The 16,940-nt window shown below is 36.2% G+C and overlaps 1 protein-coding gene across 3 annotated transcripts in view; it reads right to left on the bottom strand.

Moving 5' to 3' along the window:
- The window catches only part of ASB3 (ankyrin repeat and SOCS box containing 3), a 160,138-nt gene that overhangs the window by 115,656 nt on the left and 27,542 nt on the right, over positions 1 to 16,940 (bottom strand). For all 3 annotated transcript variants that reach the window (XM_008582605.1, XM_008582603.1, XM_008582604.1), the window contains exons 2-3: positions 13,747 to 13,955; positions 3,404 to 3,562 (exon numbers count right to left, since the gene is read on the bottom strand). In XM_008582605.1, the coding sequence (XP_008580827.1) occupies positions 3,404 to 3,562; positions 13,747 to 13,942 (355 nt within the window). In that variant the 5' untranslated portion in view covers positions 13,943 to 13,955. The remainder of the gene's footprint in view (positions 1 to 3,403; positions 3,563 to 13,746; positions 13,956 to 16,940) is intronic.

Genomic DNA, 16,940 nt, shown 5'->3' with positions numbered 1-16,940 from the left:
AAGCTAAATGAATCCTACTACTAAAAATAACCGATTTAAAGTTATTAATTAGTTTGTATTATCGTAGCAACTCTACCTTCATTAACATAAAAAGTTGCAAGTTAACTTATCCTAAAATATAAACCACGAAAAACTCCCCATCTCTGATTTTCTCCAAATGCTTACATAAGCAGGCGCAATACTGAATGCCATAAATGGGACTCTAATACTTTGAAACTGATAGCAACTCTACCTTCATTAACATAAAAAGTTGCAAGTTAACTTATCCTAAAATATAAACCATGAAAAACTCCCCATCTCTGATTTTCTCCAAATGCTTACATAAGCAGGCGCAATACTGAATGCCATAAATGGGACTCTAATACTTTGAAACTATAAGCTAAATGACCAAAATAGCCTTCTCAAATAGTCACATGGAAATTAATATTCTTTGAGGTATTCCTAAGTGTTCCAAAAAGAAAAAGAATACTATGGTCAAATACGTTTTGAAGTGCTGGGTTAAAGTTAATTAAGTGTTGTTTTATAAGAAGTCTTCTCAGAGCCCTTCATTCTATCATTTAACAAATAATTTACTGAATGCCTACCATATACCAAGCACTGATCTGCATTTGGGAGTTACAACAATGAACAAGATAAATAAAATCTCTGCTCTCATGGAACACTCTTCCTAGTGGAGGGAACAATTAGTAAACAAAGGAACAAATAAATAAAATAACTGCAGTCAGTGATAAGGGCTATAAAGATGCTAAAATAGGATAATGAAAAGAGTGCACTAGATACTTCAGACTGGGGGGACACAATAAGCTAATGTTTTATAGCTAACGTTTTCATGTTTTTCTACATTGGAGGATATAGCACATAGTGTTTCCCAAATATTTATTCTCAGGAAAAATTGCATTAATGAACATCTATTGAATAGTTCACTGAATCAGCTCAGGAAATGCTATTCTAACCAAAACACAGTAGCAGGAAGATCAAGATTCAAATAAAGCTCTTCTGTTCTTAAATCCATGCACTAAGATACCGTGTCACTTCTGTGGCATTCCTGCCAGAAATGCATACCCTGAACCTTATCAAGAAGAAACAACAGACAACCCCAAATTGAAGGTCATTCTACAAAATAAATGACCCGAACTCTTCAAAAATATTAAAATCATAAAAGACCAAACAACTGTTCCAAAGTAAAGGAGGCTAAAGAGACATATACCTAAATGCAACAAATGATCTTGAATTGGTCCTGGACCAACAGAATTTTTTTTTCTTTTGCTGTTAAGGACATTAGTGAAATAATAGAAAAAACTGAATAAGGTCTGTAGATTAAGTAATAGTTCTGTATCAATATTAACATCCTGATTTTGATCATCATATGGTAGTTATATAAGAGAATTTTACTGCTTCCAAGAAGTTCGCACTGAAGTATTTAGGGGTAAAGAGGCATCAAGTATACAATTTAATCTCCAAAGTTTCAGAAAAAATAATATATGGATAAATATAAAGAAATAAATAAAATGATAAAGCAAACATGGCAAAAGAACAAAATTTGGGTGGAATGTATATGAGAATCTTTTGTAATGTTACCAAATATTTCCATAAGTGTTAAATTACTTCAACAAAAAAAGTCTAAACACAAAAGTAATGGGGGGAAAAAGGAAAGATAGCCAACAATCGCATGAAGACTCAATATCACTGGCAAACAGAAAAATGAAAATTAAAACCACAGTAAGATACCACTAAACCCCTATTACAATGCCTAAAATGTGAAAGGGGAAAAGAAAAAACTGGCAATACCACATGTTAGCAAGGATGTGGGACAACTGAAACTCTCAAACATTACTAAAGGGATGCAAAATAGTAAAACACTTTATAAGACACTTTCAAATTGTTTTCCAAAGTTAAACATATACCTACCACATGTCCTAGTAATCCTGAGTATTAATCCAAGAGAAACAAAAACTTGAGTTTATACAAAGCCTGTGTGCAAATGTTTATAGCAGATTTACTCAAAATCACCAAACACTGCAAACAGCTCAAATGCCCTTCAATTGATGAATGGATAAACGGTGGTACATCCATATACTGCAATGGAATACTATTCAGCAATAAAAAGGAATGGATTTATTCATTTATTTTTTGCAGCTGACCAGTAAGGGGATCTGAACCCATGACCTTGGTATTATAAGGCTATGCTCTAACCAACTGAGCTAACCAGCCATCCCAGGAATGGATTATTGATACATGCAATGACATGGATGAATCTCCAAGGCATTATGCTAGATAAAAGAAGCCAGTCTCAAAGGTTACATAGCATATTCCATATACATATATGACATCCTGAAGAAAGCAAACTACAGGGATGAGAACAGATCAGTGGCTGTCAGGTGGAGCTGGAGAGAGGGGAGAGGCTGATTAAAAATAGGCAGCACATGGAATTCTGGGGAACGATGGAATGATTCTGTATCTGGAATGTTGTCATAGAATTTTATTCACACATCAAAACTCATAGAACTGCATACTAAACATAGTAACTTTTACTGTACATAAATTTTAAAAATAAATATCTTTAAGTTCACAAGGAAAAAAGTAATTTCACAATCATTTCATTTTATTCTCAGCCCAATAACAAAGACTACGTAGGTACTATTACTCTCCTTTTATAAGTGGGGAAACTGAAGTATACAGTAAATAAATGAACATACAAATTACATGTGGCAGGACCAAAACTATAGTCCAGATACACTGATTCTATTTCAAATACTTTATTCTCTTAATTTTCTCATGTTCCACTAAACTTTATGGAACACAATGTCCCTGAAGACAAATGGGATCAAAGGAAGGAAGGGAAGGAGAGAGGAAAGGAAGAAAAAAAGATAGTTATTAGAACTGTGCCATTTGGAATTTGGCTGTTGTCCTTAAGGAATTAAAAAAAGAGTCCCTAATTGAAGAGTGAATAGTGATCCATATAGGCAACAAATTAACTGGCATTAAAGGATTAGCTGGTGATTTCTTCCATAAAAGCTTCTTAATTCCTTAATGCTAAGAAAAAGGAAGAGCAAACATAAAATATTCACAGGTAGCCTTATAACTATTCGTATAATTTAAGCATTTCTTGGTCTTTGGAACCACACTGAAACAATGATGGTGACTACAATTCAGAACAGATTTTGCAACTTTAAATAAACTTTTATAGTCCTAGATGTTACCACCCAAAGGGAGAAAACAAGAGGGAAACCTTTAAAAATACCTTTTCAGTTTCAGAGTCAAAGAAGTGGTGCTATAATACTTGCCAAAAGAACATGCTATAAGTACAACAACTCGGGAAAAAATTAAGATTACTTTCTATAACAAAAAAGTAATAATAATAGCAATAATAAATTTCATCTGTACCACAAGTAGCATACATCACCTAAAAACAATGGTGTTGTTTCTTCTAAAGTAGCTTCATTAGGATCTGCCCCAGCATCTAAAAGAATCTGTACAATCTTCCAATGTCCTTGACTTGCCGCAAGATGTAACGCACAGAAGCCCTCAAAAGTCTTTGTCTTAATGTAGTTGTCAGATGAATCTATGAAAGAATAAAAATCCATCAACTAAAAAATAGCACTTCTACATCTTGGGCTTAAAAAGCAAGAATTCCAAGAAAAATTTAATAAAATATGAAAATACAAATAATTTATAAATGAGAGATCTCATAGCATAAAACTCTAGAAAAAGTTCTACAGGGATCCCAGTGTGAAAAGCTCTTTGGTATTCATACCGCACAAATTGTGCACACTCTCATTTTCGCTTCTCTAATTTTTGGTAGGTGGGGGAAGGGGAGTAGTGGGGGTTGAAAGGTAACACAAAAGCAAGATCTGAGGAGCACACAGCATCAAAAATTTGCTTAAGCAAGATTTACTGAAATATTAATAACTTTGACTTTTTTATTTCTAAATTTCCATGAGGGAAATAGTCTTATCTCTAGCATTACATCCTTGTACTCAACTAATAACAAGAAGGCAGTTTTAAATACTCCTTTTTGAGCTTAAGACTATAGTCTAATAGTAATTGAAAACTGCATTTCTAAAAATATAAAATGTACTTCAAAGAAACCAGTGACAGACAATCTACAAGGAACTTATAATTTAAGCTTTCTGGAGTGTATTTGTTAGGAAAAATTCAAGGTCCTGGTAACATTCAAATTATATAAATAACATCTACATAAAAATATTTTAAAGCTCCACAGCAAAAGTTAACATTGAGAGACGACCTTCTTACTTTTGCTTCCCAAACAGTAAAATTCTAAGCCCATAATAGAAGAATAGGCTCTAAGGTGAATGGTGAAGGCATTTCTGAGAGTAGTAATAAACAAAAAAAAAAACCCAAAAAACCTTTCAAAAATATTTTCTTGAAATACCAGAACTGAAACTAATGCTCATGACTAAAATAGTCATCTATTTTAAGTAATTCTTATAATTGTAACTCACCAACTACCAAACAGGTAGACCAAGTGATAATACTCAAATAACAGCTTATAATTACAAACTATTCAAACTTAGCCTCAAACTTTACAGGATGCACAACTAAATGTCAAGATACAGTAGTCATATTTTTTTCTCTTTTTTTCTTTATTGTTGTTCTCTCTGGTAGTCATATTTTAAAAGTTCATATCACAGAAACAGTGTTTCAGAGATTAGGTAGAAATTGATGCTTATCAGATTAGTTTATTCAGTAGTCAGAGAGTAGTCAGACATAACCCTTATTTCATGTGTTAACCTTATAGTTTTGTAGATACAAATAACATGCAAATAAAAAAAATGACATAAATCTAGGAACACATGGATATACACAGATAATTGATATAAGTAGGTACACCTAAATGAGAAATTTCAATATTATAAGGATGCTGATTCTTCCCAAAATAATCAATAAATTTAATACAATTCTAATCAAAATGCCAGTAGAGTTGTTTGCTGGTTTTATACTTGGTAAAGCAAGTTGAGTTGATAAGAGGGGGAGGGGGGAGGAGACAGGACAGGTAAGAATAACAAACAATTTAGAAAAATAAACAAGACAAATCTTTGAAGGGAGCCTAAATTTACTATACATTAAATTATGTCTAAAAGTTAGAAAAAGTAAAATAATGTGATACCGGTACAAATACAGACAGGAGGGTGTCCATCAAGGGGAAGAGGAGCCAAGAAAAGCAATGAGAGACTAAGAGAGATGATAGCTGGATGGTAGGAGACCTACACCGGTGTCACATTCAGAAGCCAAGGAACTTTCTTTCAGAAAGAAAGATGTTCTCTTCCACTGAGAAATTAGAAAAAAGATCAGGTTTAAACCTGGCCATTTAAATACTATGCCTTACTGCAAAAAGAGTGAACCTTAATGTACGCAATTTTTTTTTTCATTCAACCAGGAGGTAGGAGGAAGGGGATCCTAGAATAGAATGCAGACTGTGGGGCCGGCCCAGTGGTGCACTGCTACAGTGCGCCGCTTGGGAGCGCAGCTGCGCTCCTGCCGAGGGTTCGGATCCCACATACAGACCGGCCGCTCACTGGCTGAGCGAGGTGCGGGCGCAACACCGAGGGTTGCGATCCCGTTGCCGGTCCCGGTCCAGTACGGGTGAGACACTGAGGGTTGCGATCTGTTGCCGGTCACGAAAAAAGACAAAAAGGAAAAAAAAAAAAGAATGCAGACTGTGACAAAAGAATCTAATTGGATTACAAACATATGTCATAACCTCACTGAGGGGTGGAGAAAAAAGATGCTAGCCCACATAACTTTGAAAAATTATATTATAACTGGAAACTGTAAGACTAAAGACAAAAGGAACTATACATAAACACTATACTCTAGGTGGAAAAGGTGATCCTTATAGGGTTATAGATTAACAATTCTAAACCACTATACATGTATACTAAGACGGAACAAATAAATAAATGGATGTCAGATCTGGGGGCCAGGAGAGGGTGGTTACATACAAGCAAATGGGAAAGGCTACAATAAACCATGTGATACTGGATTACAGCCCAGACATCAGTGTGAACTTGTGTCTACCTTAATATAGATACAGATGGCTATATACAGAAATAATTATAGATATGTGTATATAAGTTGGTCATAATACATAAATATATTTTCTAGTTCTGACTGCTGAAAGGGCTTAAAAGCAATGACAATCCAATAGCAACAAGTATGCCCAGTCCCGAGATCACGGTTTTAAATATCATTCACCAATAAAAGAAATCAGGGTTCTTAAGAGAATGGCTGATTCTTGGATTGGGGCAGGGAATACACAAAATGAGGCTGGAGCATATGGTAGGTCCAGAAAATTAAAAAGTTCTCAAAAAACAAAAAATAGAGGCATGTCAAAGGGACACCAGAGGGCCTGGCTAGTTAACTCAGTTGGTTAGAATGTGGTGTTGTTAATACCAAAGTCCAGTGTTCAGATCCCTGTACTGGCCAACCACAAAAAAAGGGGGGGTGGGGGAGGCGGGGCACGACATCAGAGCCCATCTGAAAGGACACCAAATGGCCAAAACAATTTGAACAACAAAATAACATCATTTGGATTATAATCTAGAGTGTGAGATAAATATTCATGAGTCCATGCAGATATAAATGACCAAATAAATAAACAGGAGAGAAGAGATAAATCTCCCACATGGAAGAATTCCAAATAATTTATGTAGGGGCTCCACTCTCAAGGAAGTAGAGCTTAATTCCCACCTGTTGAGTGCAGGCCACCCCTAGTGACTTGCATACACACCCATTTTAGGAAAAAAAACAAAACTTTCTTGTATGATTACCTATGAAGAAAATAAAAGGCACTTCTCACTTAGAATGAGGAATATTGAAGTTAATTTACCACTAACATGAGATCTTGAAAGATTTTGCTTATAGAAGAAAAAAGACACATTTAACTAATTTTATAACTGCTGGAACAGGAAGGTCACATTTGGAGTTGGAAGATTTAGGCTACAATCCTAGCTCTGCCAGTTATAATCTAGATTACACTTTGGACAAATCCCTAAAATTCACTGAGGCTCAGGTTCCATAACTGTAAAACAAGGATAAAACAGCTGTCCCAACCCTCAGTGGGTTCAACAGAATAATGCATATAGTTTAAATTTTTGTAAAACACTTATAAATGCAGAGAGATACATAATCATTACAATATTTAAATACTCTCACAGATGTTACAAATTTGGTAAAGTCTCCAAAATATCATTTTAAGAAAGTTTTCAGCACCCAATATAAATTGATTTTGGAAGTTCCAGTGATCAACTGCCTTCCTTAAAATGATGTGTGAGTTTTACCAAAGGAACCTTATCTACCTTGTACTAGACCATCAACCACCACCTTCTCACTCTCTTTCTTTCCCTTAAAGAGAGCTTCCTGAAAAAATTGCTCATCATACACATGGGTTTTTTTCTGTTTGTTTGCTTTTTTGATGGCTGGCCAGTACGGGAACCTGAGCACTTGACCTTCATGTTATAACACCAAAATCTAACCAACTGAACTAACTGGCCAGCCCCTGTTTTTAAGGGTTTAAATTCTATTTATTTTCAGTGGAAGATAAAGTGGTTTCTGCTTGTCATCTACTTACTGAAACTTTAAGCGGTAAAAGTATTAAAGACTTCTTAATGGACAAACACAACATAACAACAACTTGTTATGGTCTTTCACAACAACTTGTGGGTTCTTTCTCAGCTACATTTTGAAGATTGGGACCATCTCAGCTGGACCAATGCCAGCCACTGAAAATTATACAGCAATGACAAGGGTTGGCCTGAACACTCTTCCAATGATAACACACCCTATGTTTGATGACACAATGTCCTTTTACTTATAAATAATAAACTTGCTTATTACTTGTTGTAATAGTGGTAGTGATAGGTGGTAGACTGTTACTCTTGTTTTCTGCATACCCCTAAGAGGGAAAGCAAAACCGCACAGATTTCAGTAGAGGAGACAGGTTAAATATTAAGATCAGGACCTTATCTCAACAGTTGAGCCAAACTTTGGTGAGGCCAAACAAATTTAATATGTGACTGCAAGGGTGATAAATGTCAATTTCAAGTAGATTATATGGAAAGCTCTTTACAATTTATATCATCTTACTATGTTTTATACAGGAATTCTAAGAAAAGGTTAAATATAAAATAAATTCCACAATGGAAGGAATTTTACTATTTGCAAAATCCTCAGACACCCCTGAGGAGAGACTCCATCATGCATACAAGATGCAAGGAAGAAGGCAGTGGAGAGAAAGAGATTTGAAGGCATTAGAAAGAAATTAGACATCATTTTTAAAAAGTAAGACTAGGAGAAAAATATATAAAATATCTGACACATATAACAGCAAAGGATTATTGTTGCTTTGCCTCCCATGGATTTTCACCCCCTTTCCCTGGGTAATTACTCAAAGCCCATCTCTTCTGAGCAGTGAGAAGCCCCAAAAAGGGGTTAATCTCCCAGAACCCTCAAGATAGAGGCATTCCTTCCATTTGGGAAATTAACCGCGAATTGGGGTTCTCTTCTCACATTTATTCTCCAGACCAGGAAGTTACAGGTGGGGTTTTTTCTAAGTACAGTTTAACAAGCTTAACAAAAGCTGGTAACATTCAGTAAGACAAGCAAGGTGACATTCTATAATGCAATTAAGTCAATCCACTAATAAAAGCTTGATTTTAGCAAACATTCTCTTCTTACAGCAATTTCCCAGTATCTTTACATATCAATCAGTAACCTGTCTGTCTTTGAGCCAGCAACCTTGCTGTGTTACAATTCCTTATCTTACAATAGGGACTAAATAGCCTGGGGAAAATTTCCTGTACTTTGCAAGGTCAATATATGAAACTGCAAGGCTTTGGAAAACCAGGCCCTGTGAAGTACATTTGCTTTATGCATACTCCACAGATTATTATCCAGAATACATAAGGAGCTCTTTAAAGACAAGGTAAGTCTAGAACTTGCAAAGAGAAGTCCTCCATGAGAATAAAATCGACAGAAAAAAAGCAGAGCTGAGAGAAAGGGAGACCCACGGCCCTAACGACATCATTTTGAATACCAGAGTCCAGCAATGCCTAAAGACTCAGACTTAGCATTTACATGAGCTACTATATTCCCTTTCTTTGTTTAAGCCAGTTTGAACTAAGTTTCTTTCACCCATTACCAAAAGAGTCCTCATTAGTACAGCATACAATTCAGCAGTGTCTATCAGTATTTTAACTTGGCATACCTGATGGTTAACTTTATATGTGAACTTGACTGGGTTAAGAAATGCCCAAATAGCCACTAAAACATTATATCTGGATGTGTCTGTGAGGATGTTCCCAGAAGAGATGAGCATTTGAATTAGTAGATTGATCCACCCTCACCAATGCCGGTAAGCATGATCCAATCTGTTGAGGGCCCCATAGAACAAAAAGGCAGAGGAAGAATTTGCTCTCTCTTCTTGAGCTAGGACATGCATCTTCTCCTGCCCTTGGACATCAGAGCTCCTAATTCTTGGACCTTCGGACTCCAGGACTTACACCAGTGGTCCCCCATTCCCCAGTTCTCAGGCTACTGGCCTTGGACTGAGCATTACACCATTGGTTCTCAGGCCTTCAGACTCAGAATGAATTACACCAGCAGCTTCCCTGGTTATCCATCTGGCATCCTAACGACATCATTTTGAATACCAGAGTCCAGCAATGCCTAAAGACTCAGACTTAGCATTTACATGAGCTACTATATTCCCTTTCTTTGTTTAAGCCAGTTTGAACTAAGTTTCTTTCACCCATTACCAAAAGAGTCCTCATTAGTACAGCATACAATTCAGCAGTGTCTATCAGTATTTTAACTTGGCATACCTGATGGTTAACTTTATATGTGAACTTGACTGGGTTAAGAAATGCCCAAATAGCCACTAAAACATTATATCTGGATGTGTCTGTGAGGATGTTCCCAGAAGAGATGAGCATTTGAATTAGTAGATTGATCCACCCTCACCAATGCCGGTAAGCATGATCCAATCTGTTGAGGGCCCCATAGAACAAAAAGGCAGAGGAAGAATTTGCTCTCTCTTCTTGAGCTAGGACATGCATCTTCTCCTGCCCTTGGACATCAGAGCTCCTAATTCTTGGACCTTCGGACTCCAGGACTTACACCAGTGGTCCCCCATTCCCCAGTTCTCAGGCCACTGGCCTTGGACTGAGCATTACACCATTGGTTCTCAGGCCTTCAGACTCAGAATGAATTATACCAGCAGCTTCCCTGGTTATCCATCTTGCAGACAGAATATCATGGGACTTCTTGGCTTTTATAATCACATAAGCCAATTCCCATAGTAAATCCCCTCTTATAACATCTATATATATATTCTACTGGTTCTATTTCTCTGGAGAACACTGACTTAATACAGCATACTTCTTGAACCAGCAATTTCACTTCTAAAACTCCATCCTACGGAAATGCTTACCTGTGTGCACAAAGATATATGTATAAGGATGTTCACTGAAGCACTATTTATAATAGCAAAACTTTAGGAAACAAACAAAATGTTCATCTATAGGAGAACAGTTACATAAATTACATTACATCTATATGATGAAATACTATGCCATGGTGCTTTCACTCAGAATGAAATGGGGAGCTATTGCAGTATTCCGAGCAGAAGAGAGACATAGTCTGACATATTTTAAGATCCCTCTGATATACTGAGAGTGGCCTGTCATTGGATGGGGAAGGTGCAAGGGCAGACATAGCTAGGATGTTACTACAGCAATCCAGGCAAGAGATAATGTGGCTCAGACCAAGGTATTAATGGTATTGAGAAGTGGTCTGGGTGTGTGTGTATGTGTGTGTATGTGTGTATGTGTGTGTACATAGACACAGATATATACATACACATACACGTAGGATTTGCTAATTGACTGGATGAAGGTTATAAGAAAGAAGAAGTAATTAAGGATGGCCCAGAATTTCTGGTCTCAGCTGGAATTATGGGGTATTTCTATTTACAGATGAAGAAACTGAACCACTGAGAGGTTAAAAGATGTGTCCAAAGTCACATCAATAAGGTGATAGAGTCACTAGAACCCAGATACATCTGACCATAACTCTTAATCACTATGCTACTCTGCCTTATTTATCTAAGGTTTTTCAACATCTATTAGTGTGCCCAGGATTATAGTATATGTTCTTATTTAACACGAACTAATAAAAGTTCTCTGAGCAAGATCATTTATTTGCCAAATACAAATATTTGTTAGCTATATGCTCTAATTCTAAGGTTTTTCAACATCTATTAGTGTGCCCAGGATTATAGTATATGTTCTTATTTAACACAAACTAATAAAAGTTCTCTGAGCAAGATCATTTATTTGCCAAATACAAATATTTGTTAGCTATATGCTCTAATTTCAAGATTTTAAGTGACCTTTAGTCAGCAAATGGTTTAATATTGAATGGCATGGTTAATCGCCACTGAAGATCACTACTGTCCTCCAAGATGACAAGTTTCATGAAATCTCAATAGCTATTACACTGAACTTTCAATACAGGAAAGAAGACAAGCAAATTTATTATATGTGCTAATACTTTAAACAGAAAGATAAAGTGGAGAAAAATACACGTGCGTATTAAATTTCTGAGTAATCCATACCACACTTGAATGCTCTTCTCCAGCTTCAATGAGAAGACCATGTACAATTCTCAGAATAGATCCTGGATCTAAATCAAAGAGACAGTAAAGCAAAACCCTCCTAACTATTTCAGACTCTTCTGTTCTTTTTGTGTAGGCCTAAGCATCTTCTTACTTTAGTGCACTACTTGTCTTTTAGGAATCTCTGGCAGTTTACTAAGATGAAGCTTCAAGACGGTAGAAATTATATAATAAAAGACATTTTTATATATACCAGTTGAGCTACAAGGCACAAGAAAATTAAAAATCATATAAAACACAAATATAACACATATAAAGAATGACCAAAATGTCAAAATTGCTTTGGAAACTTTTAAGATCAACCCATAATACCAGATTAACTGGTACAGATATAAGAACGCTACTCTCACCATTGAGCAGAAGGTATTCACTTCACTCTTCAAGACTAGAAATTTTGTATTTCAGCATCATTTTAAAATACCTCCTCATATGTAGCTTTATGCTAGCTAGATCTTTTACAAAAAGTAATCAGCTATCATTTCTTGTTATTCAATGTTCCAGAACTTGAATCATCCAGAAAAGTTTAAATTATAATCTTTTTTAAAAGGCAGGGGATCTGAGAAAGTATGGAGTTTAGCTAATTTACAAAAAAGGGAATGGACCAGGGGAGTATATAAAACATTTTTTAAAGCGACCAATAGGCTATGTAGCCCTTCTGCCTCATTCTAATCTGATTTTCCTAGTTAGTGAATCAGATAAACAAATCTCATGGAATTTTGGACAATAGTTTCAACTCTAAGAATACAGAGAATAATCAAACTCAGGAGACTGAACCCAAAAATGTCACCATCTCCTAAAATAATTAATATAGCTGCTTCCTTACCCTCTGCAAACCCTTCCTATCTCCCTATTCCTAACCTAATCTTTGTGTACACATTACACATAAATTAGATTTATCTAAAGTTTATATCATAATGATGAACTCTAATGAAAATGCAGTGAGAAAATTTTATTTAAGCATTTATATGAACTATTCAAATAGCTAACTATACATGCCTCTCATCCTCCAAAAACACCAAGCTCAATAAAGGATAGCCATGAATGATTAAGTTAGTATTCTTAATTTCTAGAAGAAAATATAAACTTAAGCAGCCAATTCAAATGCCTTTAGTCACAAGCATGCCCAAGTTCACTCAGCAGCTAAAGCGGGGAAAAATCTGTAACATAAACAACACTATTCTGATGGGAAAGGGATTTAACAATATATTGGGAATGAGCTTTTTGAGTAGAAAAGAATATTCAAACTCATGCCTTTATTTGTCACTAGACATGGTTTGGGAACTCAAGCTTTATATGCAATAGCATACCATTACTCTCTATCCCATTGCTCTGTTTTATTTTCTCCACTTACTTTTATTTTTTGAAATTATCTTGTTTAATTGCTTAGGTATATATTGTCTGTCTCCCCTGACAGGAATACAAGCACCATGAAGGCAGACAGCTTGTACCATGCTCTACCGTATCCCAGCAAATACAAAGTCCAAGTAATTGGAAAAATTCCCAAAATTAAGGAAATTGAAAAGTATTTTAAAAGAAAAAAAGATTAATTCAAGCATAACACTCACATTCTCAATTTCATAGCATTGTTCCTTTTGTTTGAAAAAGGAAGAAAGAATAAACATGACAACTACCAAATGCTTAAAATAGCAGACTACTTTTGCCACTTCACTTCATCAGTAAAAACAGGCCAGGCACAAGCAATTCCATATAAAGGACAACACTTACAGATATCCAGGTGGAACACAATACTGACATAATCCAAGGCAGGCAATCTTACCATCCTTAATAGATAAGTACAGTGCTCGCTTCAGAAACACATATACTAAAACTGGAATAATACAGAGATGATTGGTATAGCCCCCACACAAGGATGACACACAAATTCGTGAAGCATTCCACATTTTTAATATAAATAAATAAATACAAGCAGTTATTTTGTGATTACAGAAAGGGAAACAAATACTACTATTAAGGAGTCATATATTACCTTTTTTTTATGTTTTACCAATCCAGGTTATAGGCACAGTCTCCCATACTTGAATTTACTTTACCTGCATGAATTATCATCCGCAAACATTCTATAGAGTTGTGATAAGCTGCTTCATGAATTGGCATCCATCCCCGGTTATCAGCAACATTGACGCTTCGGCCCTTTTTGAGCAGTTTTCTTAAGACTTTAACATTGCCTTCCCTGGCAGCAAGTCCAACTGTAGAGCATGTGTCTGAGTAAGCCTCCGTAAAATCCATTCTTTTGACCAGTCTACAAAACAAGGTAGAAAATAATTCTACAGTCAATAAAACAACACTGCACTCACTGCTAGAGATTAGCAGATCACAGCTGGTCTAGCATCTCTCACATGACTGCCGAGGAAGAGCCTGAGGTAGAGAAAGCGACTGTCATGCCACAATCTCACTAGAGCCTAAACCAGGAAGTCTTTCTGTTTGGCAAATTAGGATTCCTTGGAATGTTCTTATTTAAAATATCAGGGGAATTTTAAGTGTTCTATCTTTCCTTCTGTGGAAATGTCTGAGCAGGTCTTTCAAGCATGCTTCCGCTCCTGCTCATACCCCATCAAGATGCACTCTTTAAAACACTGTTGATGAGAGAGTTAAAAGTCTGCAGTTAATTCCACATGTACGCTGTATTATGCAGAGATGACCGTTTAACTACCAGCAATGCTCAGTCTCAATATATAACCCTCTATATGAAGCAGCTAAAACCCGAAAAGACTAGAAAAGGAATGAAGGACATTTATTGAAAAGAACAATAATAAGCAGTCATTCTAGTTTTCCTGTCTCTACCGGTCCTTTCCAAAAGAGGCTAAATACTCTGGTTCTCCATCCTTGATGAAACAGTCCCACTGACTGAATATATTGAAACCATCAAAGAGCACTATAAAGAGATGAGCCCAGCTTTCCTCCACCAGCTCAGAAAGTTCTTCACAATATTACTGCCCTCATCATCATCGCTAAATACTCTGGTTCTCCATCCTTGATGAAACAGTCCCACTGACTGAATATATTGAAACCAGCAAAGAGCACTATAAAGAGATGAGCCCAGCTTTCCTCCACCAGCTCAGAAAGTTCTTCACAATATTACTGCCCTCATCATCATCATCGTCTCTCTTCAAAGCTCATTTCAAGTTCTCCTGCAGTCAGAGTCCCAATATAGCTCTCCGTATACAATGTCCCACAAAGGTGATTTCTTGTTAGTAACACTATGAAGCAGGTTGGGCTGAGAGATTCAGGATTCTCAGGGAAATAGTTATCTCCTATGGAGTAGCCCTTCTCAGTGTCACTCCTATCCCACCACCCCTCTTCTTAGTTTCTCTAATGATCTTAGAAGGTGGTACAGGAAATGCAACATGTCTAGCCCACTGTAAGTGAAAAACTTCCTAGAACCACATTCTAAGTAATTTATCGAGAAAGGGAAGGCTTGAGGAAACAGTTTAAAAGAAAGCATACAACATTTCCTGTACTAAGTTTAAATTTATCCATGGTCACCTTTAAATTTGATTCTACAGCAAGCTGAACAACTAATGTTAGCTATGGATTAATCTGATCGGATAAACTGGTCCATTAATAGGGCATGTGAAGATATTTATTAAGGAACATTTACTTATTCAATTAACATTTACTGAGCACCAACTAGATGAGCAGCAATAGGGAGTATACAAAGATGACACAGACACAGAGTCTATCTCAAGTTGTTTAGTCTCATAGGAATGATACATACATGTGATTCAGGATGATAAGTAGAATGTGCCTTAAGAGAAGTATAGATCAAGAGCCACAAAAATCAAAGCAGAAACTGCTTCAGCTCAATGAGGGAGTTGTGCCTTAAAAGAAAGGGAGGATTTGAAAAAGGCACATGGGCACAAGCAATGAAAGGCATAAGCAAAAATTAGGAGATGAATAAAGAAGGGTAAGTAAGTGACAGTGACTAAAGGAAACAAGTCTACTTTGGAAGAAGAATTAAGTAAACAAAGAACAATAGGAAAATGAGGTTAGCTGAAGGCCAAATTGTGGAGGATACTGAATACTAAGCAATACTTTTTTGAACCATGCTAATTTCTAGGAAAGATAATTATATAAGTTTTACAAAACAGAACAAATCATACACCTTAGGGCAATTTGTAAGTACACTCATTAATTACAAGAAAACGTTTTTTCTCAGAAGAAACACACACACACAAGACCACCACTTCAAAAATATTAAAAATAGCATTCAGGTAAGAACAGGCACGATTCCCTTTCCAAATTTTATTGGCTTTTCTCTCAAGTTACGAATAATGTTAATGGATCCAGGTTAATAAAATGTACTATAATAGCAGGATCATTCCCTTCAACCCCTAATACTGACTATTTAACATAAATAAACTGTTTATAAGATCCCTTTTATAAAAACTTTCCTATGTTCTAGACTAAAAGAGAGTACAGAATCAAACAAGCAAATGTGACCTATAAACCTCAACTGGGGCCAGCCCGTGGCTCACTCGGGAGTGAGTGAGCTGGCCCGTGGCAGTGCTGATAACACCAAGGCCACGGGTTCGGATCCTATATAGGAATGGCCGTTTAGGTCACTGGTTGAGTGTGGTGCTGACAACACCAAGCCAAGGGTTAAGATCCCCTTACCAGTCATCTTTAGAAAAAATAAATAAATAAATAAACCTCAACTGGATCCCGAATTGGTAAAAAATACCAACTCCAAAAAATAATTTTTTTTTTTTTAAAAGATGACCAGTAAGGGGATCTTAACCCTTGACTTGGTGTTGTCAGCACCATGCTCACCCGATGAGCTAACCGGCCATCCCTATATGGGATCCGAACCCCGGGCCTTGGTGTTATCAGCACCGCACTCTCCCGAGTGAGACACAGGCCGGCCCCACAAAAAATAATTTTGAGACAAGGAAATTTAGATATAAACTAGATATTTGATGATGTAATTACTGTTTATTTTCTTAGATGTGATACTGGTATTGTGGTTATTAGGAGAATGTCCTTATTCTTGAAACATGCATGTAGAAGTATTTAGCAGTAAAATGTCCTAACATATGCAACTTACTTCAAATGTTTTAGATTTTTTTAAAAGTATATAGAGGAAGGGGAAAAAAGTAAAGCAACGTTTGGCAAAATGTTAATTACTGGCTCTAGGTGGAGGGTATATAAATAGTCATTACATTTTTTTTTTCTAGCTTTTCTGGATGTTTAAAATTTTTCAAAAGGGTGGGGGGGGGGGGGCCCC

Source organism: Galeopterus variegatus, unplaced genomic scaffold (genome assembly GCF_000696425.1).
Source record: "Galeopterus variegatus unplaced genomic scaffold, G_variegatus-3.0.2 Scaffold2678, whole genome shotgun sequence".
In the NCBI taxonomy this organism is placed as follows: domain Eukaryota; kingdom Metazoa; phylum Chordata; class Mammalia; order Dermoptera; family Cynocephalidae; genus Galeopterus; species Galeopterus variegatus.
The sequence above is the reverse complement of the archived record's forward strand: the minus strand, read 5'-3'. Positions and strand labels throughout refer to the sequence as shown.